Source organism: Aegilops tauschii, chromosome 2 (genome assembly GCF_002575655.3).
Source record: "Aegilops tauschii subsp. strangulata cultivar AL8/78 chromosome 2, Aet v6.0, whole genome shotgun sequence".
NCBI lineage: Eukaryota > Viridiplantae > Streptophyta > Magnoliopsida > Poales > Poaceae > Aegilops > Aegilops tauschii.
This window is the reverse complement of record NC_053036.3, coordinates 152,883,787-152,896,660: the sequence shown is the minus strand read 5'-3', so window position 1 is coordinate 152,896,660 and position 12,874 is coordinate 152,883,787. Positions and strand designations below refer to the sequence as shown.

Below are 12,874 nucleotides of genomic sequence, written 5' to 3'. Positions count from 1 at the left end.
AGAGGACGGCTCATACGGGAAGCGCTCGCAGCTGCATATCGTAGCTTGTACGTATACCTACAAAAAGATTTTTGGTATAATTGAAAACCGAGTCGAATCAGTCTTTTTTCTTTAGCAAACCGAACGAATCAGTCGGTTAACAAAATAGATATGTTGTATTAGGTTGATATTCTCAGTTTTTAAGTTTACTAATAACCAAAATAAAAAACAAATGGTAAAAACCGAGTTTTTGGTTTCTACCACCCTGATAGGAGATGGCAACGTTCAGGCCGGGCGCCTGTTGGGCGGGCCCAAGCGTTCTGGATTTGAAAAATGTTTATCGATGTTGAAAAAAATGTCCATGGATTTGATTTTGTTTTTCAGATTTTCAAAAAATTTCAGTATGAAAATTTAAATTTTATTTTTGAGAAATCAAAAAAGATTCTCAAATATGAGAATAAGTTGCAGATTGGACTTTTCTAATTATAAAAAGTTCACATGCTTGAAATAACAGAAAAATAGGAAAATAATAATAATATCCATAGTAAAATAGTACAAAACCCGGTTTAAAAAACTTGAAAAACCGACCTGAGAATTCATAAAGTTACATTTGCCACATAAGAAGCCGAAAATCAAGCACGGGTTCAAGTTCTGTTAAAAAATTATTCAAAATGTTGGTTCTTAAGTTTGCAAGCTCCTCATATCTCATTAAAATTATTCAAAATATTTAAAATTTTGTTTGAAAAATATTTCTTAACATTTTGAACTAACATATCTTTTTAAATTTTTCGAAATGTTCATGCTTTTACAAAATGTTGTTCAAAATTTTCAAAAATATGTTCATGCCTTTAAAAAATGAAATTTTCAAAATGTATTCAAGTTGTTCGAAATAAATTGGATTTTCAAAATGTGTTTAATTTGTTCAAAAACTTGTTGGATGTTCAAACATTATTCGGTTTTTAAAATTTTATTCAGAATTTCCAACAAATGTTCAATTTTTTTTTTTAAAAAAGTGTCCGCATTCTACGTGGTTGTTACTCCCTCCTTCCCCAATCTTAGGCGTCTAACCTTTTCCAAACAATCCCGAAATCTTAGGCGCCTAAACCTCTCGGCCGCAAAAATCTCTCTCCGTACAGTTAGCTGCGTGCGTACTCTTGCATGTCCATGCGGTTAGTCCATGCAGTTAGACGGCATGCACTTTGTGCAGTCCTTTTCTAAAAAAAATGCACTTTGTGCAGTTTTGCCTCACCTTCACGCGCTCAATGGAGCTGGCCTGTTCCCTGTTTTCCAGGATCGGTCAAGCACTTTTTGTCAGATGAGATCGTGGTTGAATCCTCTAACCAAACGATGACTCAACAATTACCAGCCGTACGCTAATTATCGTGCAAAAATTAGGCGCCTTAGAAAATGGGATGTGTCAGTACTTTCAATCCTTCAATCCTCATTTTTCATAAACAATAGTCAGCTCAATTGGGGAGCCACTCAATCCTACGAGAAGAGGTCGGTGGTTCGATACCTAGTGGGTGCATGAGTTTTTACATCCCGGCCGCCCTCCCTACTACAGCGGTCACCAATGGGCCGTCTGGGCTTCCCAAAACGTATTACGAAGGGGTATGAAGTGTTTAGGTGTTGAATATCGAGCCCCTAAAAAAAAAAGGTGTTGTATATCGAAGTGGAAGTGCCCAATTTTTGAAACGGAGAAAGTTCGCTCTGGGAGTTCATCGGGATCGGTGGCGTGGCGAGACGCCTTCTCTGAACGCAGCTGCCGCCAAAACTGAGATGAATGTTCGAATATGCCAAGAATCTATGAACTATAGTTTCTTGCCTGCCACACACAACACGAAAAACACCAGGTTTAATCCAACGACGATGGAGCTCCGCGCCGGATGCCAAACCATTCCTTATCATCCTCCACATGTGGATTTTTGCTTTAGCTGGTGCGTTGGTGTCCCATAAGGCCAAATGTCTTTTATGCTTATGAACCGAACTGGAGGACTCTGGCTGTCCAGACCTCACCTTTATCAGTGACATGCTTAGATGATATGCCGACTTGACATTGAACATGTGGTTCCTAGTGTAATTCCATGCTAAGTAATCCTCTGAGTTTGGATCACCTATTGAGATTTGTTTGATATATCCAGTGCATCCGAAACTGAGAACATGTCATCTACTTTGGGTGCATCCTAGCCCGCACCATCAGAGGTCAGCGGGTTTGCTTCCTTTGTAACTGCAGGTATATAGCCCAGTGGTCTTAAACAACCGTGCCTAGGAATTCAATTGCCGTGATGAATGTTGACCCTGGATCCTTTCCCTTTTCGCCATATAAACTCTTAACAGGTCTCGTCCGTGCAGAATGCTCCTATAGGCATACGATGCATTGGAAGGACATGTGGCTGTGAATTAATTAAGAAAAACTCTTTAATTCATCCGGCTGATTTCTAAGAAATTAAGCCTCCTCGTCTACGCGCCACGTGTCAATTGTCCCACCTAGGCTGGTGCGTCTCGGTCAACGCTCAGCCTCACATCCCGCATCCACGCATCCCAGGAACTGCTCCATTTCTTCCCATTCTCCCACGCGTTGAGCCTAATGAACCTCGCCGGAAATTCTTTCTCCGCCGTATCCGGCAAGAGGCCCTGGAGACTCACAGAAGTGCCTCTCCGATTGCAGCCACCGCGCCGCTGACACTCGCTGCAGGCCTCCATCTCCGCTTCGCAACGCAATCTCACAGCAGACCTCCACTAGACGACCTGCGCCGACGCAACAGCGCCGCTGCTGCAACACAACACCGCCGTTCATGGCAGCTGTGACCACCTGCTGAAGCACCAACGCCGTGGAGACATGGCAGTGCCACCGCACCAGACCTCTTGCTGCAAAGCAACATCATTGTCTAGGCGTGGCACGCCATTGGAGCGGACCACCTTCTCCTATGCAACTTCGTCGCCAGGGCTTCAGCGGACCACCTGCTTCAAGGCAACTCCGCCGCCGGGCTGCAGCGGGCCACCTGCTCCAACGCAGCTCCGCCGCCGGGGAGTGGCTGCGCCATTGCAGCGGACCAACTGCTCCAATGGAGCTCCGTCGCCGGGGCTTCAGTGGACCACCTGCTCCAATGCAGCTCCGTCGCCGGCTGCAGCAGGTCACCTACTCCATCGCAGCTCCGCCGCCGGGGAGTGGCAGCAGCGTCCTCGTAACCTCGCATGCAATAACGCAAGGTGAGCGGCCGTCGGTGCATTGTAGCATCAGATCCGTGCGTGCAGCAGAGCGTTGCCCCGGAAGCTAGCTTGGGTGGTGCCGCTGATTGCGCTGGAAGTGCGTGGCGGTTGTGCTACGACGCCGCCGAAAAACGTATGCGGGCTGCTCTCTTCACTTCCTCGGCGTCGTCTTTCTTTTTCTTTCTCACGGTAAATGCGGGGGAGTGCGAGTGCGGTTGGTTACAGGAAGGGGATGACTGGTGTGATCTGACGGCTACACAACGCCCGATCCAACGGCCGACGAGGCGGATGATCTTTCCTCTCACGTAAGTCGGATGATTTGTAGCATCTGCCATTAATTAATTTGTTGAATCCCTGCAATTTTTATTATTTATTTCACTATTGTTAATAGGATGGAGAGAGAGATAATTACTGTGGGGTGGAGGGAAAATGGGAACTTTTTTCCGAGGAAAAGAAAACGGAGAACACACGTAAGTCTGGACAAATAAGTAGATGGATGTGGTTAGATCTCAGTCGAGAGAGACTTAACGAAGTCCCAGTCAAGTGACAGAACATATAAAAAAGAAGAACGAAAAACTAAAAGAAAATTTTGCACAGAATATAGCATCGATTGAGACTTTTTTTTGCAGGGCTAAAAGAGTTTTGTTAAATATGCATAGGGTTACAATTCAGAGGCAAAAGGTCCTCCACACACGGCGGGCCTCTCCCCAGCCATACAGCAGTAGTACTCTCTGTACGACTGTAGCATGCAAACGATCTGCTACCCTATTTTGTTCATGCTTAATTTTTAAAGGAACAAACTCTCTATCTACCATGAGATGTTTAATCTCGTTCACCAGATGACCATACGTCGATCTTGACAGTCCTTCACCAATCATCGAGGAGATGACCACCGAGGAGTCTGATTGGACAATGATGGGCAAATTGCAATGTTGAATAGCTAATGCTATATCCTGCATTATTGCATGTAACTCGGCCTCCAATGCATCGTTACAGTTGAACAAATACCGGTATGCCGCAAAGATGACAGGCCCATCATGTCTCCTTAATACCATCCCTGCTACCACTGACCCATCCGCTTGGGAAAAGGCTCCGTCGACAGACAACGCAACCCGATCAGCAGGTGGTGGCGGCCACGGTGTACTAACAACTTCCCGGTGTGTAACAGCAGCAACAGTCTCCATTGCAGGCATCTTACCTTTGATTATTTCTTCAGTAGTGTATGTTCGGGCCAGCCTCAAGGAGCGCAAATAACTTTGGAGGTAATCAGCCGTGACAGTTATACTTGGAACCTCCATCCCATGGGTTAAGTCTGATCTTAATGACCAAATCCTCCATACTAGCATTATCACACAATCCCTCATCAAATCCGTACAGTTTGCGAGGATATTAAGTAACCAGTCCCTCCCTGTATCCATGAGCATATCCTGATTCGGCAAAGGCCAGATGGTGCTCATCTTTGCCCAGAGAGTACGTGCATGCTTGCATGCAACCAGGGCATGGAAACTAGTTTCCTTTTCACGACCACACAAAGGGCAAGTGTCCCGAGTAGATATATGGCGAAACTTCTTGCAAGAATTCGTCGCTAGAGCACCCGAAACAGCCTTCCAGGCCATGATCTTCATTTCGAGGGGTACTTGGGCAGTCCAGATGCGCTGCCATATAGGCCTTCGACCTGAAGGATTATTGCTGGAAGCACCCAACGCCGCGGTGTCGCCCTGATTTTCAGAGTCCAAATGGTATGCACTCCTTACAGTAAACTGGCCACTCCTCTCCGGAAACCAGGCTAGGAAGTCCTGTCCATTCTTTGAAGATGTGCGAATCTTCGGAATTTCACGGACATCCATGTCCCAAAAATGTTCATGGAGCCTCTGTACATTCCATGCACCATGCTCATTGATGAAATCGGCCACCCAATTGAATCTGCAATTTCCTTTAGGGGTAATCGGCCTGAAGTTATGACCCCGCGGGATCCAAGCATCTCTCCATGTTTTGATCAAAGTACCATTACTCACACGCCAAATTATCCCCTGCTTTAATAGTGCTAGCACATGCATGATCCCCTTCCACACCGCCGAGGAACTAGAAGGAAAAACAGTGTCCAATAAATTTCCATGAGGGAAGTATTTAGCTAGGAGCAACCGAGCACACAAGCTCTCCCGGATATCTAACAACCGCCATGCTTGCTTAGCCAGCAAAGCTTGGTTGGAAGCACACATGTCTCTAAATCCCATGCCTCCCATTGCTTTTGGTAACTTCATTTTTTTCCCAACTTAGCCATGCCATCTTCCTCTTCCCATGCTCTACCCCCTACCAATAATGCCTCATCATTCTTGTTAGGTCATCACAAACAGAAGCCGGCAGCCTAAATACACTCATAACATAGGTGGGTATTGCCTGGGCCACAACCTTTATCAAGATTTCTTTGTTACTGGACGAAACATATTGTTCACTCCAATCCACAAGCCTCTTTCTCAACCTTTCTTGAACAGTCTCAAATTGTCCCTTATGTAATCTTCCTTCAGGCACCGGTAGCCCAAATACTTGGGATCGAAAACCTGTTGCATTACCTCCAAAATACTTTTTATTTCCTTCGCCATCGTATCAAGACAATTATTAGAAAAAAGGATGGAACACCTTTCCGAGTTGACCCGTCGCTCTAGTGTAAATGTTCAACAAACCTTTGACAATACTTGCCTGCTGATCCGACGCTTCAAAAAGCAACATAGTATCATCCGCGAACAGGAGATGAGAAATAATCGGTGCCCCTCTACATATGGTGACCCCCTTCAATTCCCCTTCATTCACTGACTTTGAGATGAGAGCAGACACAGCGTCAGCAACAAAAAGGGAGAGGAACGGGGACAGTGGATCACCTTGACGAAGACCCCTGGATGGGGTAAAACCATGTAGCAATTTCCCATTAAATTTGACAGAGTATTTCACAGACTTCACGCAAGCCATGATCCAAGAAATCCATAGGGCCGAAAAACCCCATTTGGATAGCGCTTGCTCCAAAAAATCCCAATCCACACGATCATATGCCTTCGAGAGATCAAGTTTATATGCACACGCAGCCGGCTCATTGTGCTTCATTGACTGAATATGGTGAATGCACTCAAACACTATTATAGAATTGTCAGAAATAAGACGACCAGGAATAAGCGCTTTGATTTTCAGAGATAAGATCTGAGATAACAGTGGTCGAAGGCGATTCACCAAGCATTTTGACACAATTTTATAAACAACATTGCACAAGCTTATCGGCCTAAATCCTTTAGCTCCTTGGGACGTGGAACTTTCGGAATTAGGACTATAGCAATGTGATTCACTCCATCCGGCATTATCCCAGTTTTAAAAAATTCCAAAACAACAACAACTATTTCAGTTTTCATCACAACCCAATTACGTTGGTAGAACCTAGCAGGGAATCCATCGGTCCGGGGTGCTTTCAAAGGACCGATTTGGAACAGGGCATTCGAAATTCCCTCTTGTGTGAACTGAGCACACAAACTATCATTCATACCTTGTGTTACCTTTGGCATGATTCCTTCCAGCACACTTGCGGACTCTCAGAGTAGGGTCCTTTGTGTACACTTCTTTGAAGTACAGCGTAGCCATCAGCTCCATGTCCGATGGCGTGGTACTCCACGAACCATCCAACCTTCGCAGCCGCTGTATATAATTCCTGCATGCTCGCCACACAGCCTGACGGTGCAGATACGCCGTATTACACTCCCCCTCCTTGAGCCAAGTAATCCGAGACCTTTGCAGCCAAAGCATCTCCTCGCGGTAGAGGAGTTCATCAAGTTGGTGCATTTTCTTCCTAATTAACATTCGGTCAGCATCGGTTGAGACTTAACGACTAAGTCTCACTTGACTGAGATTTAGCATTTCTGCATGGGTATGGCTAGGTCTCAGTCGCTTAAGACTTAAACAACTCCCACTCACGTGTCATAGCATATAAAGAAGAAGAACAAATTTAAAAGAAAATTTTCACGGATCTCTAAGCAAGATCTTATAAATATAGCGTCGTGAGATTTAGCAATCCTGTCATGTGATTAATAAACTCTGGGTCAAGGCGAGGCGCCCAAGAGTCTCGCCGTGCAGCTCGCGTCCTGTGTCGCGGGGGCAGCATCTTCTGCCTCCGCGCCCGTGTCGGTCATGCCGAACAGACTGCCCATCTCCTCCAGCGTTCGGCCGCGCGTCTCCGGGAGGCAGGTGAAGAAGAACACCCACGCGAGCACGGCGATGCCGGCGTAGAGGAAGAAGGTGCCGCCTAGCGTGATGGCGCTGGACAGCGAGAGGAAGGTCATGGACATGGCGCCGCTGACCAAGCGGTTGCCGGCCTCCCCGACCGCGAAGCCCAGTGCGCGCACCCGCAGCGGGAAGATCTCCGTGGTGTACACGCCCAGCACGGGCCCGAGCCCGATGGAGAAGAATGACACGTAGGCCAGGACGGACGCCACGCACAGCCCGACCGCCCACGGGATCCTCGCGTCCGGGTTCTGGTCCACCACGGTGAGGCCCGTCGCGAGGCCGACGAGCGAGACGATTATGCCGCCAGTGCTGCATAGCAGCAGCGGCCTCCGGCCGACGCGGTCGAGGAGGAACATGGCGACCAAGATGACAAGCGTCTTGACGACGCCCATGGCGCAGGTGGCGGCCAGGAGTTGGTGGTCGCCGGTGATACCGGCGCTCTCGAACACGCGCGGGCTGTAGAGCACGACGGAGTCGGAGCCCGTCAACTGCTGGAACAAGAAGACGCCGAGCGCCGCGACCAGTATTCGCCGCATGGAAGGAGTCGGCGACAGGATGAGCTCTCTCCACACCTGCTTCTCCTCGCCGCCTCTCTTCCTGGGCACGACGACCACGTCGCCGTCGAGGTCGTTTGGGATGCCGGCGGCGGTCTTGATGTCAGCGAGGCGCTCCTCAGCCTCCTCCGGCGTGTCGGTGATCTTCTCCAGCACGACCCTCGCGTCCGCGAGGCGGCCTTTCATGACGAGCCACCGGGGAGACTCCGGCATGCCGGACACCAAGAGGGCGAGCACGACGGACGGTACCGCGCCGATGCCGAGCATGAAGCGCCAGCCGAGGTGGAGCGGCAGGCCAGCGAAGGCGTAGTTAGAGACGTAGCCGAGGAGGATACCGATGTTGATGAAGACCTCCGTGAAGGACACGAGGAAGCCGCGCGCCGACGCCGGGGCGATCTCAGCTGTGTACACGGGCGCGATCACGATGGCGTAGCCCACGCCGATGCCGGCCACGAAGCGACCAAGCATGAGCATGGTGTAGCCGCTTGCGAAGCCCATGAGCATGGCACCAGCAAAGAAGAAGAAGGCGGCAAAGATAGCCGTGAAGCGGCGGCCGATCCAGTCGGACGTCCTGCCGGCGGCTAATGTGCCGATGATGGAGTAGATGCTCAGGATGCCCATCAGGATCTCCACCTGCACGTCCGTGATCTCGAGGTCTTTCTGGATATACAGCGACGCCCCGCTCATCACGCCGGTGTCTGGCGGCCGCGAAATAAACACTTCATATAGCCAAACACGAGACAGAATCAGAGGACGAGGTGATAATGGCAGCAATGTGTACCGTAGCCGAGGACGATGGAGGCCATGGAGGCGACGACGGCGCAGGTGGAGGCATACTTGATGTTGCTCTTCTTCATCTTGGGTGCTGCTGCCTCTGGGAGCCTATCAGAAGCCATCGGGGCTACTCTTCTCTGCTCTGTCCTTACACAGGGAAGGCGCTGACCATGGTGTAATGATTGGCGAAGTTTGGAACCTAATTAAACATGAGGGATGGTGGAGTCTGATCGAACAAGTGCTTGAAATGATGGATGGCTGAGCACGTTTACCATGCTTCTACGTGCAAGCAAGTTCATAAATCCTGACCTTGTTTGATTTCCCTGACATCGCCAGGACCTTTTTATACTACATTTAATCGAGGATTAACGCGTCTTTTGGGATGCGCATCCATCCTATTGACCATTTGATCAACCAACCATGATTATTGTTATTTTTCAAATAGGAACATTTTTTTATTGTTTCAGCACATGGCCACCGCTGGCAGCGTGCTTTGTCAGTTAGTGCATTAGGCAAATGATGGTACTCCTACCAACCTACACCCGCTGCAACAAATATTCTATTACTATCTCTGATGGCATAATATGCTGAGCCCACCCACCTCCCCGGTGAAACATCCACGTTAACTTTGAGTACTCCTGCCGGTGGTCTTTGCCAAAGAGGGCTACAGTTCTACTTCCTCCGTTCCTAAATATTTGCTTTTCTAGAGATTTTAACAAATGACTACATACAAAGCAAAATAAGTGAATTTACATTTTAAAATATGTCTATATATATATCTGTATGTGTAGTCTATTTGAAATATCTAAAAAGACAAGAACGGAGGAGTATATCGTAAAACTTGTCTAGGAAATTACACAAATACACTAATTTTTTGAGGCAGAGGTAGTCCAAAATCAGAACTCTAAGCGATTTTGAAAATCACAACTCTGTTTTTCCAGTATTCTTGTACGCCTTCTGTTTTTTTTAATCTGCATATAAAATTTGGTCAAAGTCAAACATTGTCAACTTTGACTAAGTTTTAAAAAAAATCAACATTAACAATATGAAACTAATATTACTAGATGCATCATGAAAGTAGTTTTTATACCATATAGCTTTGATATTGTAGATGTCGACATTTTTTCTACAAAGTTAGTTAAACTTTATAAAGTTTAACTTTAATTAAATTTTATATGCAAACTAACAAGAAATGGAGGGGGTTACTCGTAATCAAGCATTACAATTACTCGCGGTGATACTCAAGACATCCTCTCGAAAAGAACCAAGGCAAACCGCAGTGCGGCTGTGCAATCTACCAAAGCTCGCCAGAACCAAGGCAAACCATTGTCCTCTCGACTACCACTATTTTGACTACGTCTAATGTGAGCAATAGAAGAACCGCATTTTTTCATACTTTTCAGAATCTCTCTAACAAGGAAAGCATTCCTTGATTAATATCCGTGCTGACAATAATTAATACTCCCTCCGTCCGGAATTACTTGTCATCAAAATGGATGAAAATAGATGTATCTAGAACTAAAATACATCTAGATACATCCATTTCAATGATAAGTATTTCCGGACGAAGGGAGTACTTCCCCGAAGCAATCAGACCCAACATCGACCAGGAGGTTACTCCATTGCAAAGCCAAAGCAAAACCCTCCCGGCTCGCTAGCAATTCGGCCTCTACTGCATCAGAACATGCGTGTGCATGCAACAACAAACAATGATGGCTCGGTCATGATTTCTCACGACCATCCTAGACCCACCAATTCCAACCAAAAATGCACCACCCGCATTAAGTTTATTTCGACCCACACTAGGTGGTTTCCAGCTGCTCGCCTGAGCAGGGGCAGTATGACGGAGTCGAATCCGGCAGATCTCGGGTAGGGGGGGGGGTCCCGAGCTAGTAGCCTTGGCACGATGGTAACAGAGACACATGATTTTACCCAAGTTCGGCCTCTCTTGAAAAGATAACACCCTACGTCCTGCTTTTATTCTATTGATTGAGGGGGTATAGAGTACAGGTTGATCTACCACGAGATCGTGTATGGATGAGTTAGCCTTTAGAGTCTACACCCCTCAGCTTATATAGCCATTAGGGTACCTAGGGTACATAGGTCAGTTGCATCTAAGAATAAACATGTCGAAGATCGTCTTGGAGTCTTGGAGTATGCACCAAGTCTTCGAAGATTCCATCTTGATTCTCCAGAGGGCCCGGCAAATGTGGCCCATTGGTTGGTTACTTTGGGGGTTCTCGGCCTGGCCCATATGTTCGGGAGCCAACATGGTTCGCACCCCCTTATCCAGAACACCCTCAGTACTCCCCTAACCGTTCTTCAAGCCAAGAACATACCCGGCCGCCCCACGCTATCCTTCATCTTCGGTCTTTGGTCTTATAAGCTGGTTGACGGTGTCCTGGGCTAGGGGGTATCAACCTAGTTGGCCCATAGTCCATGGGCCGGGCCTATGGCGCACCAATCCTATAAGGAAGGACTCCAGAAGCCTTGGTGGCATAATCAAGGTGGACTCAGCCGAAGACTTGGCGTGCACTTCAAGGACTACTCCGGCCGCTGACCTGTATCTTCCTAGATGATAACCGACCATGTGTGACCCTAGATACCCTCGGTGCCTATATAAACTATGGGGTTAATCTGTAAAGAGATAAGTACGATCACCTCCATTAGGTTTTAGTACATAAAGTGCTTACATTGAGAGTTCCGTCATGTGATCAAAGAGAATCATTGAAAGCGTCGATCAACGACCAAAACCCTCACGGCGTGGTTCCCATGCCTGAAACCCTGATACGTCTCCAACATATCTATAATTTATGAAGTATTCATGCCATGTTTACAACAATTTTATATGGTTTTGGTATGATTTGAATGGAACTAACCTGGACTGACGCTGTTTTCAGCAGAACTACCATGGTGTTATTTTTTGTGCAGAAATAAAAGTTCTCCAAATGCAACAAAACATTTTGACGATTTTTTTGCAACAAAAGAGGCACTAGAAGCTTCGTGGGAGGGCCGGAAGAGCCACGAGGTGGCCACAACCCACCAGGGCGCGCCAGCCCCCTCTAGTGCGCCTTGGTGTCTTGTGGGCCCCTCGTGGCCCATCTTCGCGTGATTCCAATGCCCAAAAATACTATAAATACAGAAATCCCTAGAAATAACCCTAGATCAAAATTTCCGCCGCCGCAAGCCTCTGTAGCCACGAAAAACCAATCTAGACCATGTTCCGGCAGCTATGTGTTTGATATCTCTCTCTCTCTCTCTCTCGTGTTCTTGATTTGGCACGATCTTGATGTATCGCGAGCTTTGTTAATATAGTTAGATCATATGGTGTTTCTCCCTCTCTATCTTTTTGTGATGAATTGAGTTTTCCCTTTGAGATTTCGTTGTTATCGGAGTGAATACTTTTATGGATTTGAGAGCACTCGATGTATGTATTGCTATGAATACCCGTGGTGACAATGGGGTATCATATTGATTCACTTGATATGTGTTTTGGCACTCAACTCGCGGATTTCCGAGGTGACATTAGGGTAATCTATGCATAGGGGTTGATGCACGTTCCCGCCCTTGTTTCTCCGGTAGAAATCTTGGGGTACTCGTTGAAGTTCTTTGTGTTAGATTGAGAATTATGAATCTGAAATTGTTTGATGCGTATCGTATAATTAACTCATGGATACTTGTGGTGACACTGGAGTATCTAGGTGACATTAGAGTTGGTTGATGCATATCATATGGTGTTATTTTAGTACAAACTCTTAGATAGATCGACCGGAAGGATAATTTGGTGTTATCTTTGTGACGCCCCCGATTCAATCGTATACTAATCATGCACGCAAACGTGTACGATCAAGATCAGGGACTCACGGGAAGATATCACAACACAACTCTAAAACATAAATAAGTCATACAAGCATCATAATACAAGCCAGGGGCCTCGAGGGCTTGAATACAAGTGCTCGATCATAGACGAGTCAGCAGAAGCAACAATATCTGAGTACAGACATAAGTTAAACAAGTTTGCCTTAAGAAGGCTAGCACAAAAGTAGCAACGATCGAAAAGGAAAGGCCTCCTGCCTGGGACCTCCTAACTACTCCTC

The 12,874-nt window shown here is 47.0% G+C and overlaps 1 protein-coding gene across 1 annotated transcript; it reads right to left on the bottom strand.

Moving 5' to 3' along the window:
- Positions 1-6,990: 6,990 nt before the first annotated feature.
- LOC109745911 (putative polyol transporter 2) lies at positions 6,991-9,143 on the bottom strand. Its single transcript, XM_020305024.4, has 2 exons — positions 8,785-9,143; positions 6,991-8,701 (listed from the first exon to the last, which is right to left on the bottom strand). The coding sequence occupies exons 1-2, from the start codon at positions 8,897-8,899 to the stop codon at positions 7,266-7,268; spliced, it is 1,551 nt and encodes a 516-aa protein (XP_020160613.1). The 5' UTR covers positions 8,900-9,143; the 3' UTR covers positions 6,991-7,265.
- Positions 9,144-12,874: the final 3,731 nt, after the last annotated feature.

Bases quoted from the DNA above. Each gene is read 5' to 3' on its own strand.
- LOC109745911 (XM_020305024.4), bottom strand. From the start codon at position 8,899: ATGGCTTCTGATAGGCTCCCAGAGGCAGCAGCACCCAAGATGAAGAAG. The intron at 8,702-8,784 runs GTACACATTGCT...CGCGGCCGCCAG, and splicing joins CTCCATCGTCCTCGGCTACG to ACACCGGCGTGATGAGCGGG.